A 15,283-nucleotide genomic window follows, 5' to 3' on the forward strand; every position below is an offset into this window, starting at 1 on the left:
TTTCTAATAGTTTGATCTTCGGGCCGGGCGTTGATGAGCACATTGAACTATCTATGTGGTAGCGAGCCCTCATAGCCCAGGCACAACGACGCAATTATCATGGGCGCACTGCGCACACATTTTATTTTCATATGATGATTGAAATAACCCTAGAGTAACTCATATAGATTCTATTTTATCTACCGACCAAATTGCCCCTATCTCAACTTCTTTTTCCCCAATTTTTTGCTTCTAAAACTAAACCCAAACAGACGCTCCTAGTCTCCGACAGACAGAATGTTCTGTTATATTGACCAAAATGACCTTTACCGTTACCCCGCCCCAAATTCAAATTTCTAAACGACCAAGACCCACTCCAAACCATGAGACCAATACTGAAATCCATCAGCGAAACTGGAAGCTTTGTTTTCAATCAGAATTTGAAGATAACCCATTTGGGCAAATGTGGTAGAATTGAAGAAGCGATCAAAATTTTCGAAAACGTGGCAAATCGAAACACAGTAACATGGAATTCCATGATATCGGCTTATGCCAAAAACGGGAGAGTTAACGATGCGAGACGTCTATTTGATCAAATGCCAATCAAGAACTTGGTTTCTTGGAACACAATGATTGCAGGTTACTCTCACAATGACCGTGTGTATGAAGCAGCTCAACTGTTTGATAAAATGCCTCAGAGAGACCTCTTCTCATGGAGTCTGATGATAACTTGTTATACCCGAAATAGAGAGCTCGAAAAGGCGAGACGTCTGTTTGATCAGTTGCCAGAGAAGAAAAACCCGGTTTGTTGGAATGCAATGATTGCGGGTTATGCGAAGAATAGAAGGTTTGAAGATGCACATAAGTTGTTTAGTGAGATGCCGATACGGGACATTGTATCGTGGAATTCAATGCTTGCGGGATACACCCAAAGTGAAGAGATGGTTTTGGGTTTGAAATTTTTCGAGGGAATGCCTGAGAGAGATTTGATTTCGTGGAATTTAATGGTTGATGGGTTTGCTCAGATTGGTGATATAGATATGGCAGATGAGTTTTTCCACAGAATTCCACAGCCTAATGTTGTTTCTTGGGTGACGATGTTAAGTGCATATGCACGGAATGGTATGATTGTTGAGGCACGGGGACTCTTTGATCGAATGCCACAGAAAAATGTGGTTTCTTGGAATGCAATGATCACGGGTTATGTGCAGAATGGCCTAATAGAAGAGGGTTATCGACTTTTTGAGGAAATGCCAGAGAGAAATTCTGTCTCTTGGACGACGATGATTAATGGGTTTGTTCGTATTCGGAATCTTGATGCAGCGAGGGAGTTACTTGATAGGATGCCTTATAAAAATGTTGCCGCACAAACTGCAATGATGTCGGGGTATATTCAGAGTATGAGGATGGAGGATGCTCATCAAATTTTTGACAAAATCAGTTGCCGAGATGTTGTGTGTTGGAATACCATGATTGCTGGCTATGCGCAGAGTGGAAGAATGAATGAAGCAATGCAATTGTTCAAACGAATGCCAAAGAAGGATGTTGTTTCGTGGAATACTGTGATTGCTGCTTATGCTCAGGAAGGAGACATGCATAAAGCCCTAAGAATTTTCGAGGAGATGGGAGAGAAGAATACAGTTTCTTGGAATTCTCTTGTTTCGGGTTACTCTCAGAATGGGGCGTATATCGATGCTCTTAGGTATTTTGTATTTATGAAGAGGCAAGGTGAGAAACCTGACCGATCGACATTTGCTTGTGGTCTCAGTGCTTGTTCTAACCTTGCAGCTCTGCGAATTGGAAAACAATTGCACCATCTTATTCTGAAAAGTGGTTATGTTAATGATTTATTTGTTGGGAATGCGTTGATAACCATGTATGCAAAATGTGGAAGGATCTTAAACGCGAAACGAGTGTTCGATGAAATGGAAGACATTGATCTTATTTCTTGGAATTCTTTAATTGCTGGGTATGCGCTAAATGGTTTTGGGAAAGAGTCAGTTCATCTCTTTCAAGAGATGGAGATTGATGGGTTGACTCCTGATGAGGTTACATTTGTTGGTGTATTATCAGCTTGCAGTCATGCTGGAATGATTGACCAGGGATTAAAATTGTTTAACTCCATGACTAGAGATTACTCAATTAAACCTATAGCTGAACACTATGCATGTATTGTTGACTTGCTCGGCCGTGCAGGGAGACTAGAAGAGGCCTATAGATTAGTGATGGGAATGCCAATTGAGGCGAATGCTGGCACATGGGGTGCGTTGCTTGGAGCGTGTCGGATGCATCGGAATGTGGAGATTGGAAGGGTGGCTGCCGAGAAGCTTTTTGAATTTGAACCAGATAAGACTTCGAATTATGTGTTATTGTCAAATATTCATGCTGAAGCCGGCCGATGGAATGAGGTAGAAAGAGTGAGGATGTTGATGAAGGATAGAGGAGTGCAAAAACAACCAGGGTGTAGCTGGATTGAGATTAAGAATCAGGTGCATGCATTCTTTGCTGATGATTCAACACAACCAAGGACTGCAGAGATTTGCAAAACATTGAAGATATTAACTGCACAGATGAGAAACATGGGTTACATGCCTGATATAGTACTTCTTTATTTGACTGTGGATGATTACAGTTGAGCTCATCGAGCTTGTAAATGTCTGGTTCATGGTTCAAGTTTCACAGAATGCACTCAGTGAAGTGAAAAGAGATTGCTCCAATATGTGCTCAGATAGTTTCACTTTTGTGGGTCTGTTGGAGAATATCCCTACCTATTTATTGTTTCCTCCTAGTCTATCAATGGAAATGTCATTTTTTTGTCCATGATGGAAAAACCAAAAGTCGAGAAGAAGTGTCCAACAATGGCTCGAAGAGATTAGAGATCTCATCCGAGAAATTGGTCCCTTGTTAAGGCATAGGAGACGGACAACGAATTCGATGGCGGACACTTTGGCAAAGGACGGTGTAAGACGACCAAGTGTGGAAATATTCTTCATCGAGGATTCGGGGATTACTTAAGATCTATTATGATCGTTTTTGTACATTCACAGGGACAGGGACAGCTTGTCCCGTGTGTTAATATGAGTAAATTTATACTTTTGAAATGAAATAGTTACCTTTTAAAAAAAGAGTGTCCAACAATGGCTCTGGAGTCTGGTTAGGAAACAGGTCATTCACAGAGCCAATAGTTTCAAAAGATGGGTTGGCATCCTTGAACAGGGAAAGAATATTGATGTGCAAAGGTGTGGAAATTGCGGGCTCCTCCGCATGTAGTGGGCTTTGTGTGGACCGTGGTTAAGAGAAGAATTAATATGTTTGATTGTTTGAAGAGAAGGAAAATACACTTGCTAGCCGGCGCCCTCTCTGCAAGCTAAGTGAAAAAACATTGAAGCATATTCTAGTGCATTGCCCCTTCACTCATGGTATTTGGATGAGCATCATCAAAGCTTTTGGATTCGCATCATCGCATGGTCTTTCCATAATTCCATAAAAACATTATGTTGGAATGGAATGGGGACCCTCTTACGATGTCGGTTGGGTTATGTGACAGTTGGTTCCTTCTGCAGTGATTTGGCATCTATGGGAAGAAAAGGGACAACCGGGTTTTCAAGGACAAAGAGTGAGGCTGCGGAAGGATGCCGGAATGGTCACCCCCTGCTGGTTGGACTAAATTGAACTTTGATGTAAGTTCAAAAGGAAACCTGGGACAAGTGGGTATTGGAGGACTATTTTGGAATTCTAATGGCATTGCAGTCCTATCCTACTCGGGCCCTGCCGGGATTTGTGATGCTAATGAAGCGGAGGCAAGAGTGTTATTATGGGAATTGAATTGAAATGGTACACACAGCATGGATTGGGACAATTGTTGATTGAAGGCGATTGGCTAATGAAGAAGCAATCCTAATCCCCAATTATAATTAGATTCGAGAATTGGGATTGTTTCTTTTGATGTTGATATATTTCTCACCTTCCAATTTTTTTAGAGAAAAAGGATACATCTTTCACATTCCAATTTTGTTTAAGAGAAAAAGGATTACAAGTGCACGCTAATGAGCAAGGATTGCCCAGAAAACAGAAGATCTCTAGGGGCTCTTGATTTTCCAAAACGGAACCCTATCTCTAATATAGAGGCTGTGGTCCTCACCATGGTCCAAATCTCCTGCCCAAGGCCCTGTTTGGATTGCAAGAATTTTCTGGATCAGTTTGGGAAAGAAAAACTTTTCTAGAATTGCTTGTTCGTTTCTATTGTTTGATTACAAATGAAAAAAGGGTAAATTGTACCACCCCAATTTATTTAGAGGGACCTTAAAGCTCTGTTTGGATTGCAAGGAAAGTTTGGAAAGAGATTTTTTTTCCATAATTTCTTATGAAGAATCATATGATTTTCTTCTAAATTGTGGAAAGAAATAAAAAAACACAAATAAGTTATAACAATATCATTTCCCTTTATAATTTTTCCTGCAATCAAGGGCCGAAATAAACTTTACAATCCAATAATCTGATGCCAAACTAAATTATTAAAAAAAAGAGTCGATTTCACCTCCCTCTCGCCTAAAATCAGCCCATTCATTTATCCATGAATGACTGAAATAAAAAAACAGTTTTTCAGTTAGACTAATCTCATTCACTGGAAAGTGAATGGGCTGTTTCAACCACCACATTTTCCAAGGGAAAAAAAACTAGTTCTAGAAGTACAGGTGGAGTCCAACAGTTTGATAATCCTAATCATTTATCTACTGGGCTTGACAATGAACCAAAATCTCCTGCATTGGAGTTCTCAATCCCTCCTACTTATTGAGATTTAGAGCCCTTAGTTTACACATTACAATCACAATGATTAGGAATGCCAAATGCAGATCAGTTGGGCATGGCATTTCTAAATGGGGGTGACAACTGACAAACCAATGGTTTTTGGATCACTAAAAATATGGCTACCATTCTTACAACCGCCTCCGCCCAACCATGGCCGTGGCGCACTAGGCTAGCTTCGACATCGCCTTGACGAATGGAAGATCCTGAACCTTGATTCGAAACATTTCTCTAAGGTGGTTCTTGAACCGTTGAACGTCGCTCCTTGTTGATCAACGCTGTGATGTTCATTGGACAGATCTACGGTCCTGATCGCATCCACAAAGGGTTCATTGGACAGATCTACAGTCCTGATCACACATCATACTGATCCTCCAGTTGTGATACACCACAAAGTTTGCTTGCATCACTCTGATTTAAGATCATTAGATCAAACATACCTCCTTGACGACATTTTGATGATTGCTTGCATAAATGATAAGTCAAAAGTCCAACTGATCACCGCCGAAACCTCCTGATCCTCGCCTGAATTCAAACCACTGTAGTAGTAACATCAGCATTTTTATAATCTTTGAAAACAGGATTAATAAGCTGTGAGTAAGTCGCTCGATAACTAGCAAGCGTGAAACAGTCATCACAATAGTCATGAGCATCTTCTCCACGACTACGGATAGCCGCAATAGCATGAGAGCAAGGCCACTTTTCAATTTGCCACCTAAAGCAAGAGCATGATCGGCGCACAAGGTCCACCCTATGAGACTCCCCCACATCAACAATTTCAAACACCGTTGGACTACACTGGCGCACATCATACTCTAGTGATGCTTGACAACTCAAATCGAATCGAGATTCAGTTGCTAGCCTTCCAGAGCAATTTAAACTACGGCGATGCCGTTCAAGAAATGAATCCGCCATTTTCGCACGGATATGCTCCATCATCAGAACAATTGATAAGTCTCGCATCTCATCATCTACCCAAGCATCTAAGCCTCGTTTCTCTACGTCCCATGTGATTGTATATCTATCTCCTTCAAATTGTGATGCCGCCCAATGCTCTGGTCTAATCCCATTCAACAACCATTCATATCCTTCTTGACATCGATCAAAGATTTTATACATCCAATCATAGAATTCGGGACGAGTTCCCACATGAGCTGCTTTCACAAAAGTTTCCCGCAACACGTTATACTCATCATGCTTGTCAAACAATCGCAACCTGTCAAGAAGGTAGGTGTGAAGATACCCATGATAGGCATCTGGAAAGAAGTTACTGACTGCTTCTAAAACGCCTCCCTCTCTGTTTGATAAGATCGTCATTTTCTTGTCTCTTCCTCCCAAAATACTCGCAAACCCCTCGCAGAACCACAACCAACTCTCTCGGTTCTCCGCCTCAACAGCACCAAACGCCACCGGAAACAATTCATTTTGCGCATCAACCCCCAAGGCGTAAAGTAACACATACGGGCGTTTCATACATCTAGGAGAAGCTTTCAAACAGACAAGTGGTCTGCACCCATGCACGAACCCACGAATCGGAGCATCATATGCAACAAACAGTCCAAAGGAGTCACTTAACTTGCAAAACCTTGCGACACTTCCGGGATTTGTTTTCTCTATTTCTTTACAATAGGCTCGAAGAGCGTCAATAGTTTCTTCATGACGTATTGCTTCCAATACCAACTCTCTAGCCCGGCGAGCTTTATGACCACTTAGTGTGATCCCAAATTCGCGTTTAATGAGTCCAGTAATTTCTCTAAGCGTATAATCCATAGAATGTTTTTCTCTTCGAGCCATGATGAAATCAGCAACCCATTTTCCACTAGCTTGTCGATGTCCGGAAGGGTTGATAGTGCTAGAAATCCTGTCATGTTTACAAGTATGGTTTGAGTTAAACGTTTTTATTTTGAAGGTAGACTTTCCACGAACCTCGGATGCGTATATGCGCCATGAACACTCATCATCAACACATGCGGCTGCAAAACGACAACGGCCTGTCCGGATTGGCTTGTATTCGAAAGAGGAACGCAGAGCATACTCCCTCAGTGCGTTTCGAAAGGTAGCTGCATCTGCAAACTCTTGCCCTACTTCTAAAGTAAAATCTGCAGATGTTTGGTTCCCCTTACGTAAATCTGTCGGCGCTGCTTGAACGGTTCCATTATCAGCATTGTGTCTTGGATTACTGCAGAATGAAGACATAAGATGAAAAGAAGAGAAGTCATATGTAAACTACACATAGAGGTGCATAAAGATGTGATTCTAAGTTTCTAACCTACCAAAAAAATATTAGTAATTCTGATTCAGCACCTAGGATAACTGCAGAATGAAGATATAAGCATAGTTTTAAATTTCAGCCGAAATCCGAAATTTAGGCCGAAATATTTCAGTTTTACATTGAATCAGAATTTCACATGATTTCCCCTAAATTTCGTTTTTCACCCTCATATAGAAAATTACTACAGAAATTTTATACATTTCAGTGGAATTAAAAAAAAAAACAAAATTTCTGTCAAATTTTTACATGATTTTGGCCGAAATTTCTACCAAAACCGAAATATTCAGTTTTGGTGGTGGCCGAAACCGACATTTAAAACCTTGGATATAAGATGGGAAGAAGAGAAGTCATAAGTAAACTACACATAGAATGCATAAAGATATGTAATCCTGATTCAATACCTAGTAGTTGTAATGGGGATTGATGCAATTGGAATGTTGTCTGCATGAGCTATCAATTGGAAAGTTGTAGAAGCTTGATTCCTCCCATCTAAATCAGGTGTAGTGGTTTGATTTCCCCCATCTAAATCCCTTGCTGTCTCTTGAATGGTTCCATTATCAGAACCTCGCCTGAATTACCAAGGACAACAAACAAATATAAATACACATAACAAATGCACATGGGGATCATATGTAAATTAAATAATTTAGGAGTGCAGAAACACACAACAAATGTCCAATTTAGTACCTCAAAGTTGCAGTGGGGATTGAGAGGCTTTGGGCAGCAGAAACACAGAGCTCAACTGGATTGGATCCTTGGGGAAATATTTGCATCATATTACGTACATCGCCGTCATTCTCAATAGACACGAAGGGTGAATCCAATTGTAGGTTTGGATACTTGTACTTGAGGCTGATGATGTTGGGCAGTGACATGCAAATTTCATACACTTTGGACAAAATATCAATATAACGGGCATTACGATGAACAAAAGTAAGACGAGTCTTGCCTCCTTTGTAATAAACCTTGCCAGCATCGCAGACAAAGTCACCCCCAAAGGCACAAAGTAGTGGCACCGTATTTGCAGACATTGTCTGTGGATAAGTCAAAGAAATTAAAGCATGGTTATATTTCCATAGTGATGGTGCAAAGTGTATACTAAGATTTGTAAGAGTAGAACTTTCTTTTCTTTTTTTCAGTATTTCTTCCATAAAACCTCTACTCTCCTATCTCATCTTAATTTTATCAGTTTTCTGTATTAAAACTTGAATCAAAAGTTCGGCTCAGCTTTTATACCAGACCACATTAATTAATCAGTGATGTGATTTAGCTTGGTTTTCAAGTCTAATATTTCCTGAAGGGATTTAGCATATGCAGTGGAAACTACACTACCGTCCTCTAGAATAGTTGAAAAAAGAGAAAACAAAAAAGAGGAACGCAAAAACAATGTACCATTTGCCATGGAAACTGTACTACCCTCCTTTTTCCAGTTGGAACTTGAAAATCCACACCAAAGGAGAGGGGAGTCTTGGTATATAGCATTAGAGGTAAGAAATCAAACTTCAGTTTCGGTTTGGACTTCAGTCCTCACAGAAGTGGAAATAGTACGTAGAAATTTATGGAAATCCATGAAAATCTTGTAAAAATCATGGAATTAATTCATGGAGACAGTGGAAACTTAAGAAATTCTACAATAAGCACAAATACACACTCAGAAATAATCAAGGTTTTAAATTTTGGTTTCAATATGCATGTCGGTCTCCATGGAAATGATCACATAAGTTTATAAAAATGGTTGCAAATGATGGAAATTTAAGATTAAACTCCAAAAAATGTTAGAATAAGCACAAATACACAGTTGGAAATCCTCACATAAGCAATGCAATTATCCATAATGGTTTAAAAAGATAAAACATCTAAAGACATGTGTTTTCACATAGGTCTGGAACACTAAGGTTCATTCTAACTGGAAATGTAAACAGCCACATATGCATATGCTTCAAATAAACACAAATTATTAAAAAAAAGTCACTTTCGTAAATAAAGTACAATATAATGAAGGTGTACAACATAATGAAGGTGTAAAATATAGTGATAAAAATTTTAAGGATTGTTTTAATAAAAATAAGTAAAAAAATTAATTTTCAAAATAAAAAAAATTCAATTCCGTTAATCAATAATCGGGCAAGAATAATTCAATTATAAAAATTAGAAGCTAACATACATATGATAAGTTTTTTTTTTCACAAATATAATTTTTCCGATTTTAAAAGAGTTTTTAACAAAAACAAATGTAATTAAATTTTAGTATAAAAAAACCTGAATTCGTCAATTGGTTTATAGGGCAAGAATTCACGTATAGTAAAATTAGAAGTTAACATGCAAATATGATTAGCTTATATTCGAATTAGAAGTTAACATGCAAATAAGATTAGCTTATATTCGAATTAGAAGTTAACATGCAAATATGATTAGCTTATATTCGAAGATATATTTTCCCAATTTTCAAATCATATATTCGTGATAAAAAAAATCAAGTACTAATCCATACGCAAAGGCAAGTTGATGCAATTGCACCATAATCGAAGAAACATGGAAAAAATTCATCATATAATAAGCACTTGCCAATGAATTCTGTCTTATTTCTATCATATCTTGGTTGCAATCTGTTCTCTCGGTCTCTGGTTTTTCTATTGAATTCTATTTGCCATTCAAAAAAAAAAAGGCACTTGCCAAGCAAAAATGTGAAAAGCCAAGTTTCTCAATATGCTCTGGTCAAAATTTTGACATGTGGCTCGAAGTTTTGTACATACGACAGTGGCAGCATTTCAGTTGATATGACCAGAAAGTTGCCAAAATATATGCATTTCAACCTTAATCCGAAACATTTAGTTTCGGTGGGGATGGATACGAAGGCATGTTGGTCGTTTCATGTTGCTTTCGAGAAATTATCACATAAGTAAAACAATCATCCATAATAGTTTAACAAGATCAGACACGTGGCATGCACCATCACACACCTCTAGAACACAAAGGTTCATTCTAAACATTGAAATTTCACATGTTTTGAACGATGAAATTTTACTTTTCACTTGCTCATCATAATGGAATGAGGATTAATATTTCTTGGATACATGGGGGGTTTTGATGAAGTGAGTGCATACCAAGGAATGAAACTTCAGAATTCGTTATGGACTTTGGACTTCAGTTCAAACTTTGGATCCCATGGAAGTTGATACGTGTCGGCCGAAGTTTAAAATCATGGTTATGGGAGGGTCTCAGAGGAGGAAAATAAAGAATGAACACAAATGTGGGCCAAAGAAAGCAGTTTTTAAGAGAAGAAGAACAGGCGTGATTCTATCTCATCTTTGCAAACACGGCAAAACCACATATCCTTTTCTTGCAAAGATCAAAGAGAAAGTTATAGTGAGAGTACAAAAGCCTTTTCCCTCTTGGTAAGTTGCATAGAGATTCAAACTTAACTACAAATTGAAAAGAAAGCCATGTGTCATGTTCTACTCTATCTTATGATTTCTTCAGATAAAGGAGCAATTCAATTACTATCATATTATTTCTTCAGAGAAAGGACCAAATCAACAACTATTTCAGTTGCATTTGAGGAGACTAAGAATATTGTATAACCCCAAACTAAAGTAATTTAGGAAAGAGTTTCCAAAGAAAGAGATTAAGGAGGCAATATTTAGACCATTTCAAAAAAAAAGGAAGCAATATTTGGGATCATGGGGCATAGAGATTCACACACTAAGGGCTTTTACATGGCGTTCTTTCATGTTTAATGGAGAACTATGAATGAAGATTAATGGCATTCTTTAAAAAGTTTTAGGAGAGTGCTCGACCAAAAAGAGGATCAATGCCGGTTTTATAACATTTGTACTAGAAAAGGACGACACATAGGGGATAGAAGCCTCAAACAATCAGCCTAGTCGAACGCTATACAAAAATCATATCATAAGTGTTGGAGGTAAGGTTGGGGAGACTGAGTGATCATATTATCTCACAACCTCAAGGAACCTTAGTCCATGGTGAAGATATTTGATAGTGTGCTCATTGCCCATGAATGCATACATCACCACACAGCCAGAAGAGAATGCTTCAAGATTGAGGAGGAGAAAACTTATGATAGGTTTGATTGGACCTTTTCAACTATGTGTTGAGGAAGGTGGGTTTGAGCATAAATGACACAAAGGATGAAGCTTGGGTGGTTTTATGTTATTGTAACCGACACCCCAAAAGGGCTATTCAAAAATCTTAAGAGGGCTGAGACTTATTCCTCTTTTGATTTATTGAGGTGGTAGAGCACTTAATAGATTGGTAAAGAATGGGCAACACTAGGGGGTTACCAAAGTGGCTTAGTGTTGACCGATCAGTGTTGGAAGTCATCCACTTGCAATATGTTGATAACACCCTTATCTCTTGTATGATCCATCACCTGAGCACCCTAGGGTAATTGCTTTTTGTTGGATACTGACTAGGAATCTCTTGATTCTACGTAGGTGGAGGATCTACAATAGATGTATCAAGTGTAGAGCACATGAGGAAACTTTGGACCACCTCCTTATGCATTACCTCGTTGCTTCAATGTTGCGGAATTTCATCTTGTCATTGTTCAGATGCAGTCGGATAATGCAGGATACTTTTGGGAAAGTGGTTGTGAATTGGGCCTTTTGTTTTTTTTCGAAAAGATAATTTAATAAGAAAATGACAAAACACGTAAGTAACCCACTAAAAGGGGAAACCCATATTACGGGTATCCCAGGTCACACCATTATATCCATGCAAAATACACCATGAGTTGCTAGAACATCGGCCTTGGCATTTCCTTCACAATGAACATGAGTTAAAAAAATCTAAGAAAATCTATCCAGAGTCCATACACATCCGAATCCCTCAGAAAAGGCCTCTAAATCTCTGAGGGCCTCATAGCCTTAAGCATCAAGATGGTGACTCAACTCAGATACACCACCTTGGCATATTATCCATTCACCCTAATCTCCTTAGGAATCAGGCCGGTTTATCACGTACACGTGATCAACCTTACGCTTGCAAGTAGCAGACCAACCTGTTGACGATCATCAGTTAATTACAAATTAAATTAACTAAGTATCTTAGTTCATTAACATGCATCTCCACAAGTTGTGTCGATATCATTTATCTTTTTATTTTTTATTTTATTTTTAATGGTAACAAAATTTTATTTAAGGAAAAACCAAAAAAGCCTTGACTAAGATGGTGAAGGAAAAAAACAAAAGAAAATTACTAAAAGACAACAATTATCTTACTCATCAATTGCGAAGTGTTTAAGTAAAACACCAAGGTCTCCCTAAAATCACCCATTCGGAAATCAGTTTTAGGAAAAATGGAAATAAAAACTGATACCCAAAAGAGGGAAAACCCATAAATCAAAGATCAGTTCATAAGATATTTTTGTGCTACTTGGCAAAACCTTCAATTGTTCCTTTGAAGCTCCATGAACAAAAATGGACCAAAAATCAGTTTTATGTCATTTTTCTGCGACTAATAGAAACCTTACATGGAACTTCAATTTTTGGACGTTTACTGAAACTTTCAACTGTTTCTTTTACAAGCTGATTGGAACCCAACAACCAAGATACCAAATTTCTATGCTACCATGAATACCCATCATTCAATTGGAAATTTCACCCGCTTACAACGTTCTCTTCTAGGTTGTGCAAAATACGTAGTTGATGAGATAGAAAGGGAGGGAGATAACTATTAGAGCGCCTAAACAGAGCACTAGATAAATACGAAAAAATGGGGAAATTTTGAAGCTTAGGGCATGATTGCAAGAATTTTGTGGAAAAGTTTGGAAAGAAAAAAATATTTATAAAATTTCCTACTTGTTTTCACACTAGAAAAATAAAATCAGAACTAACCCTATTCAATTTTTATTTAGAGGGTACTTCTATTTATGATGGCATCCCTCTTAAATTTACCATAATCATATCATTTCCCTATAAATTGTGGAAACAAAAAAATTCCCAATAACTTTTTTCTATCAGATTTTTTTTTCCTGCAATCCAAACAGGACCTTAATGCTCCAATTTTTCTATCTAATTGTGGCTTAAAAATTCTAGCAATAGATAAATACAAAAAAATGGGGAAATTTGAAGCTTAATGATCCATCTTTTGTATCAACTTGTAGAAGCCAGTGGATACATATTTTCTAGGGAACTGTTTTCCCAAACAGCTACTTTTCCTCTATAATATGAGAAATTCATCCTCCATTGTCTCATACATTCAAAAGGGTAAAAGTTTTGATGGAGCATTCAAGAGAAATAAAATCTGTGAAAGGGTTTTGATGGAGCATTTGAGAGAATGAAAACCCATAAACCTAATAGCATTTCCTTTTAATCTTTGTAAGAAACAAATCAAATAAACAAAGAGAAAAAAAACCCTCATGACTCTTATTAACTATGGAGATAAATCTAGAAGAGAGACAGATAAAAATCATACCAGTTAGGGTTTTGATCGCATGTGCGAAACTGATGAGAGAGGGAATGGGAGCAGAAAGCAGACTAGGGAAGTTGGGAGATGTTATGTTGTTCGAATCTACTCGCTTTCTATTTCGTCTATATATATAGGTTGCTGATATTTGCACTACCAATTTTTTATAATGAGACTAACTCAACTTTTATTAATTAAACATATGTCAAAAGCTATTACAATTCCCAAGAGCCCTGAACAGTCATTAAAAACAAAAGACAAGGTGAGTTCATCTCATTATCAAAACATGTTCGTCTCATTATCAAAACATGGTAGCCTGTATTGTAAAAATGAGGAAGGAGAAGGGCCTTTCTTCCGAATGCCCTCTCATTGGGTAAGGACTAAAGGGCAATCCTCACTTTAAGGTACGATTCACCAACGATCAATGGTTTAATCACTCAGAATGTGTTTTGGTATGGCTTTTCTGTTACAAACAAAATATGAGAACTTTACAAGTAGGAATATTTCAAAGGCACACCACCAAATACTTTTTTTTTTGTTTTTGATGACGTTGGGTGTCCCCACCCCCACTTTGTAGAGTGGGACTATTTCCCACTAGATGCGTGCAATCACCCGTAAACCGCGCGCATCGGGTAAGCCAAGGGGGATTCGAACTCTCGTCGTCTCTGGGAGCATAACTTTAAGCCAGAGAGCCACACCTGTACGGGTTACACTACCAAATACTTTGATTCATTACATTTGGTACTTTTTTTATATATATATAATAGAAACATGTTGGCTGACATTGTTGATAGGTTCGTAAAAGGGGACCCAATTCGGATTGGATCCACCTAGGTCTTTGTCATGATGCATTTGAATACTAATTTTATTGGGTCCTACTCTGTTGGATCCGTCGATCTTACTTTAGTATCTGTTATAGTCCTCATTAAAAATCAAAGTATTCGTCCAAGAGTCTCAGGTTTTATATATTTTTTTCAGTTAAAATTGTGTACAAAGTTGGAATTTACAGTGTGTTTTAAGCAGTGACTTGGCGATGACAGTCAAAATAAGGAAAAATGGAGATGAAGGAGTGCATTCGCGATAAATGGAGACTGTGAATGGAGATGGTGGCTGACGAATGGGTTTAAGGGTTTTAGGTTTCAATGAAAGAGGAGGAGGAGGAGACTCTGTTCAATTCGATTCATTTGAATGAGATTTTTCAATTTTGACATGTTAGTATATACTAAAACTACTGTAAGCCCAATGTTTCAACCCTTGGCAATCTTCTATCTTGTTTTGATGATTGATTATACGTACTAATTGGTTTCTTTGTTTAAGTGTTTAATTTCTAGAAAAGTACCAAAGTCAAGGAAGTGGGTCTAAAGGCATGAGCATTATTGAAAACTAAAGTGAAGCCAAAGAAGTAAAGAACCAAGAAGAGGATGAAGCCTTGAAGTAAAGAAGAAGAGCTTATCAAAGATCAAATCAAGTCTTTGAGTGAATTATAATGTAGAAGTCCAATCCCACCTTAGACTTCATTAGAGGCACCAAAGAGGTTTTAAAAAGACCTTAAGTAACTTAAATAATCAAAGAAAATCAAGTGAACCTCAGCCCAAGTGCCAAAGAGGGCTCTAAAAGGCATTACCTTCGGGGTAATGGATTTATGATATTTTTAAATGATTTATAAACTATTTTTAAGAGATATTAGACTCCATTAGGTTTTCATAGGGCACAAGATCATCAAAATTGGAAAAGAAACGAGGAAGATATGACTTTTACAAGATAACTGTGCAAATCTGGAATCCATGTACTGTCCCAAAA

The 15,283-nt window shown here is 37.9% G+C and overlaps 2 protein-coding genes across 2 annotated transcripts; one reads left to right on the forward strand and one right to left on the reverse strand.

The window, feature by feature from the left end:
• Positions 1-64: 64 nt before the first annotated feature.
• Positions 65-4,273, forward strand: LOC143854278 (uncharacterized). Its single transcript, XM_077364154.1, has one exon. It carries the CDS (start codon positions 363-365, stop codon positions 2,613-2,615), a length of 2,253 nt encoding a protein of 750 aa, XP_077220269.1. The 5' UTR covers positions 65-362; the 3' UTR covers positions 2,616-4,273.
• Positions 4,274-4,399: 126 nt separating this feature from the next.
• Positions 4,400-13,577, reverse strand: LOC143855000 (uncharacterized). Its single transcript, XM_077365158.1, has 4 exons — positions 13,493-13,577; positions 7,745-8,091; positions 7,459-7,626; positions 4,400-6,964 (listed from the first exon to the last, which is right to left on the reverse strand). Exons 2-4 carry the CDS (start codon positions 8,086-8,088, stop codon positions 5,317-5,319), a joined length of 2,160 nt encoding a protein of 719 aa, XP_077221273.1. The 5' UTR covers positions 8,089-8,091; positions 13,493-13,577; the 3' UTR covers positions 4,400-5,316.
• Positions 13,578-15,283: the final 1,706 nt, after the last annotated feature.

Source organism: Tasmannia lanceolata, unplaced genomic scaffold, assembly GCF_043159265.1.
Source record: "Tasmannia lanceolata isolate RefF3 unplaced genomic scaffold, GAP_Taslan_0.1 ptg000020l, whole genome shotgun sequence".
Taxonomy (NCBI): Eukaryota; Viridiplantae; Streptophyta; class Magnoliopsida; order Canellales; family Winteraceae; genus Tasmannia; species Tasmannia lanceolata.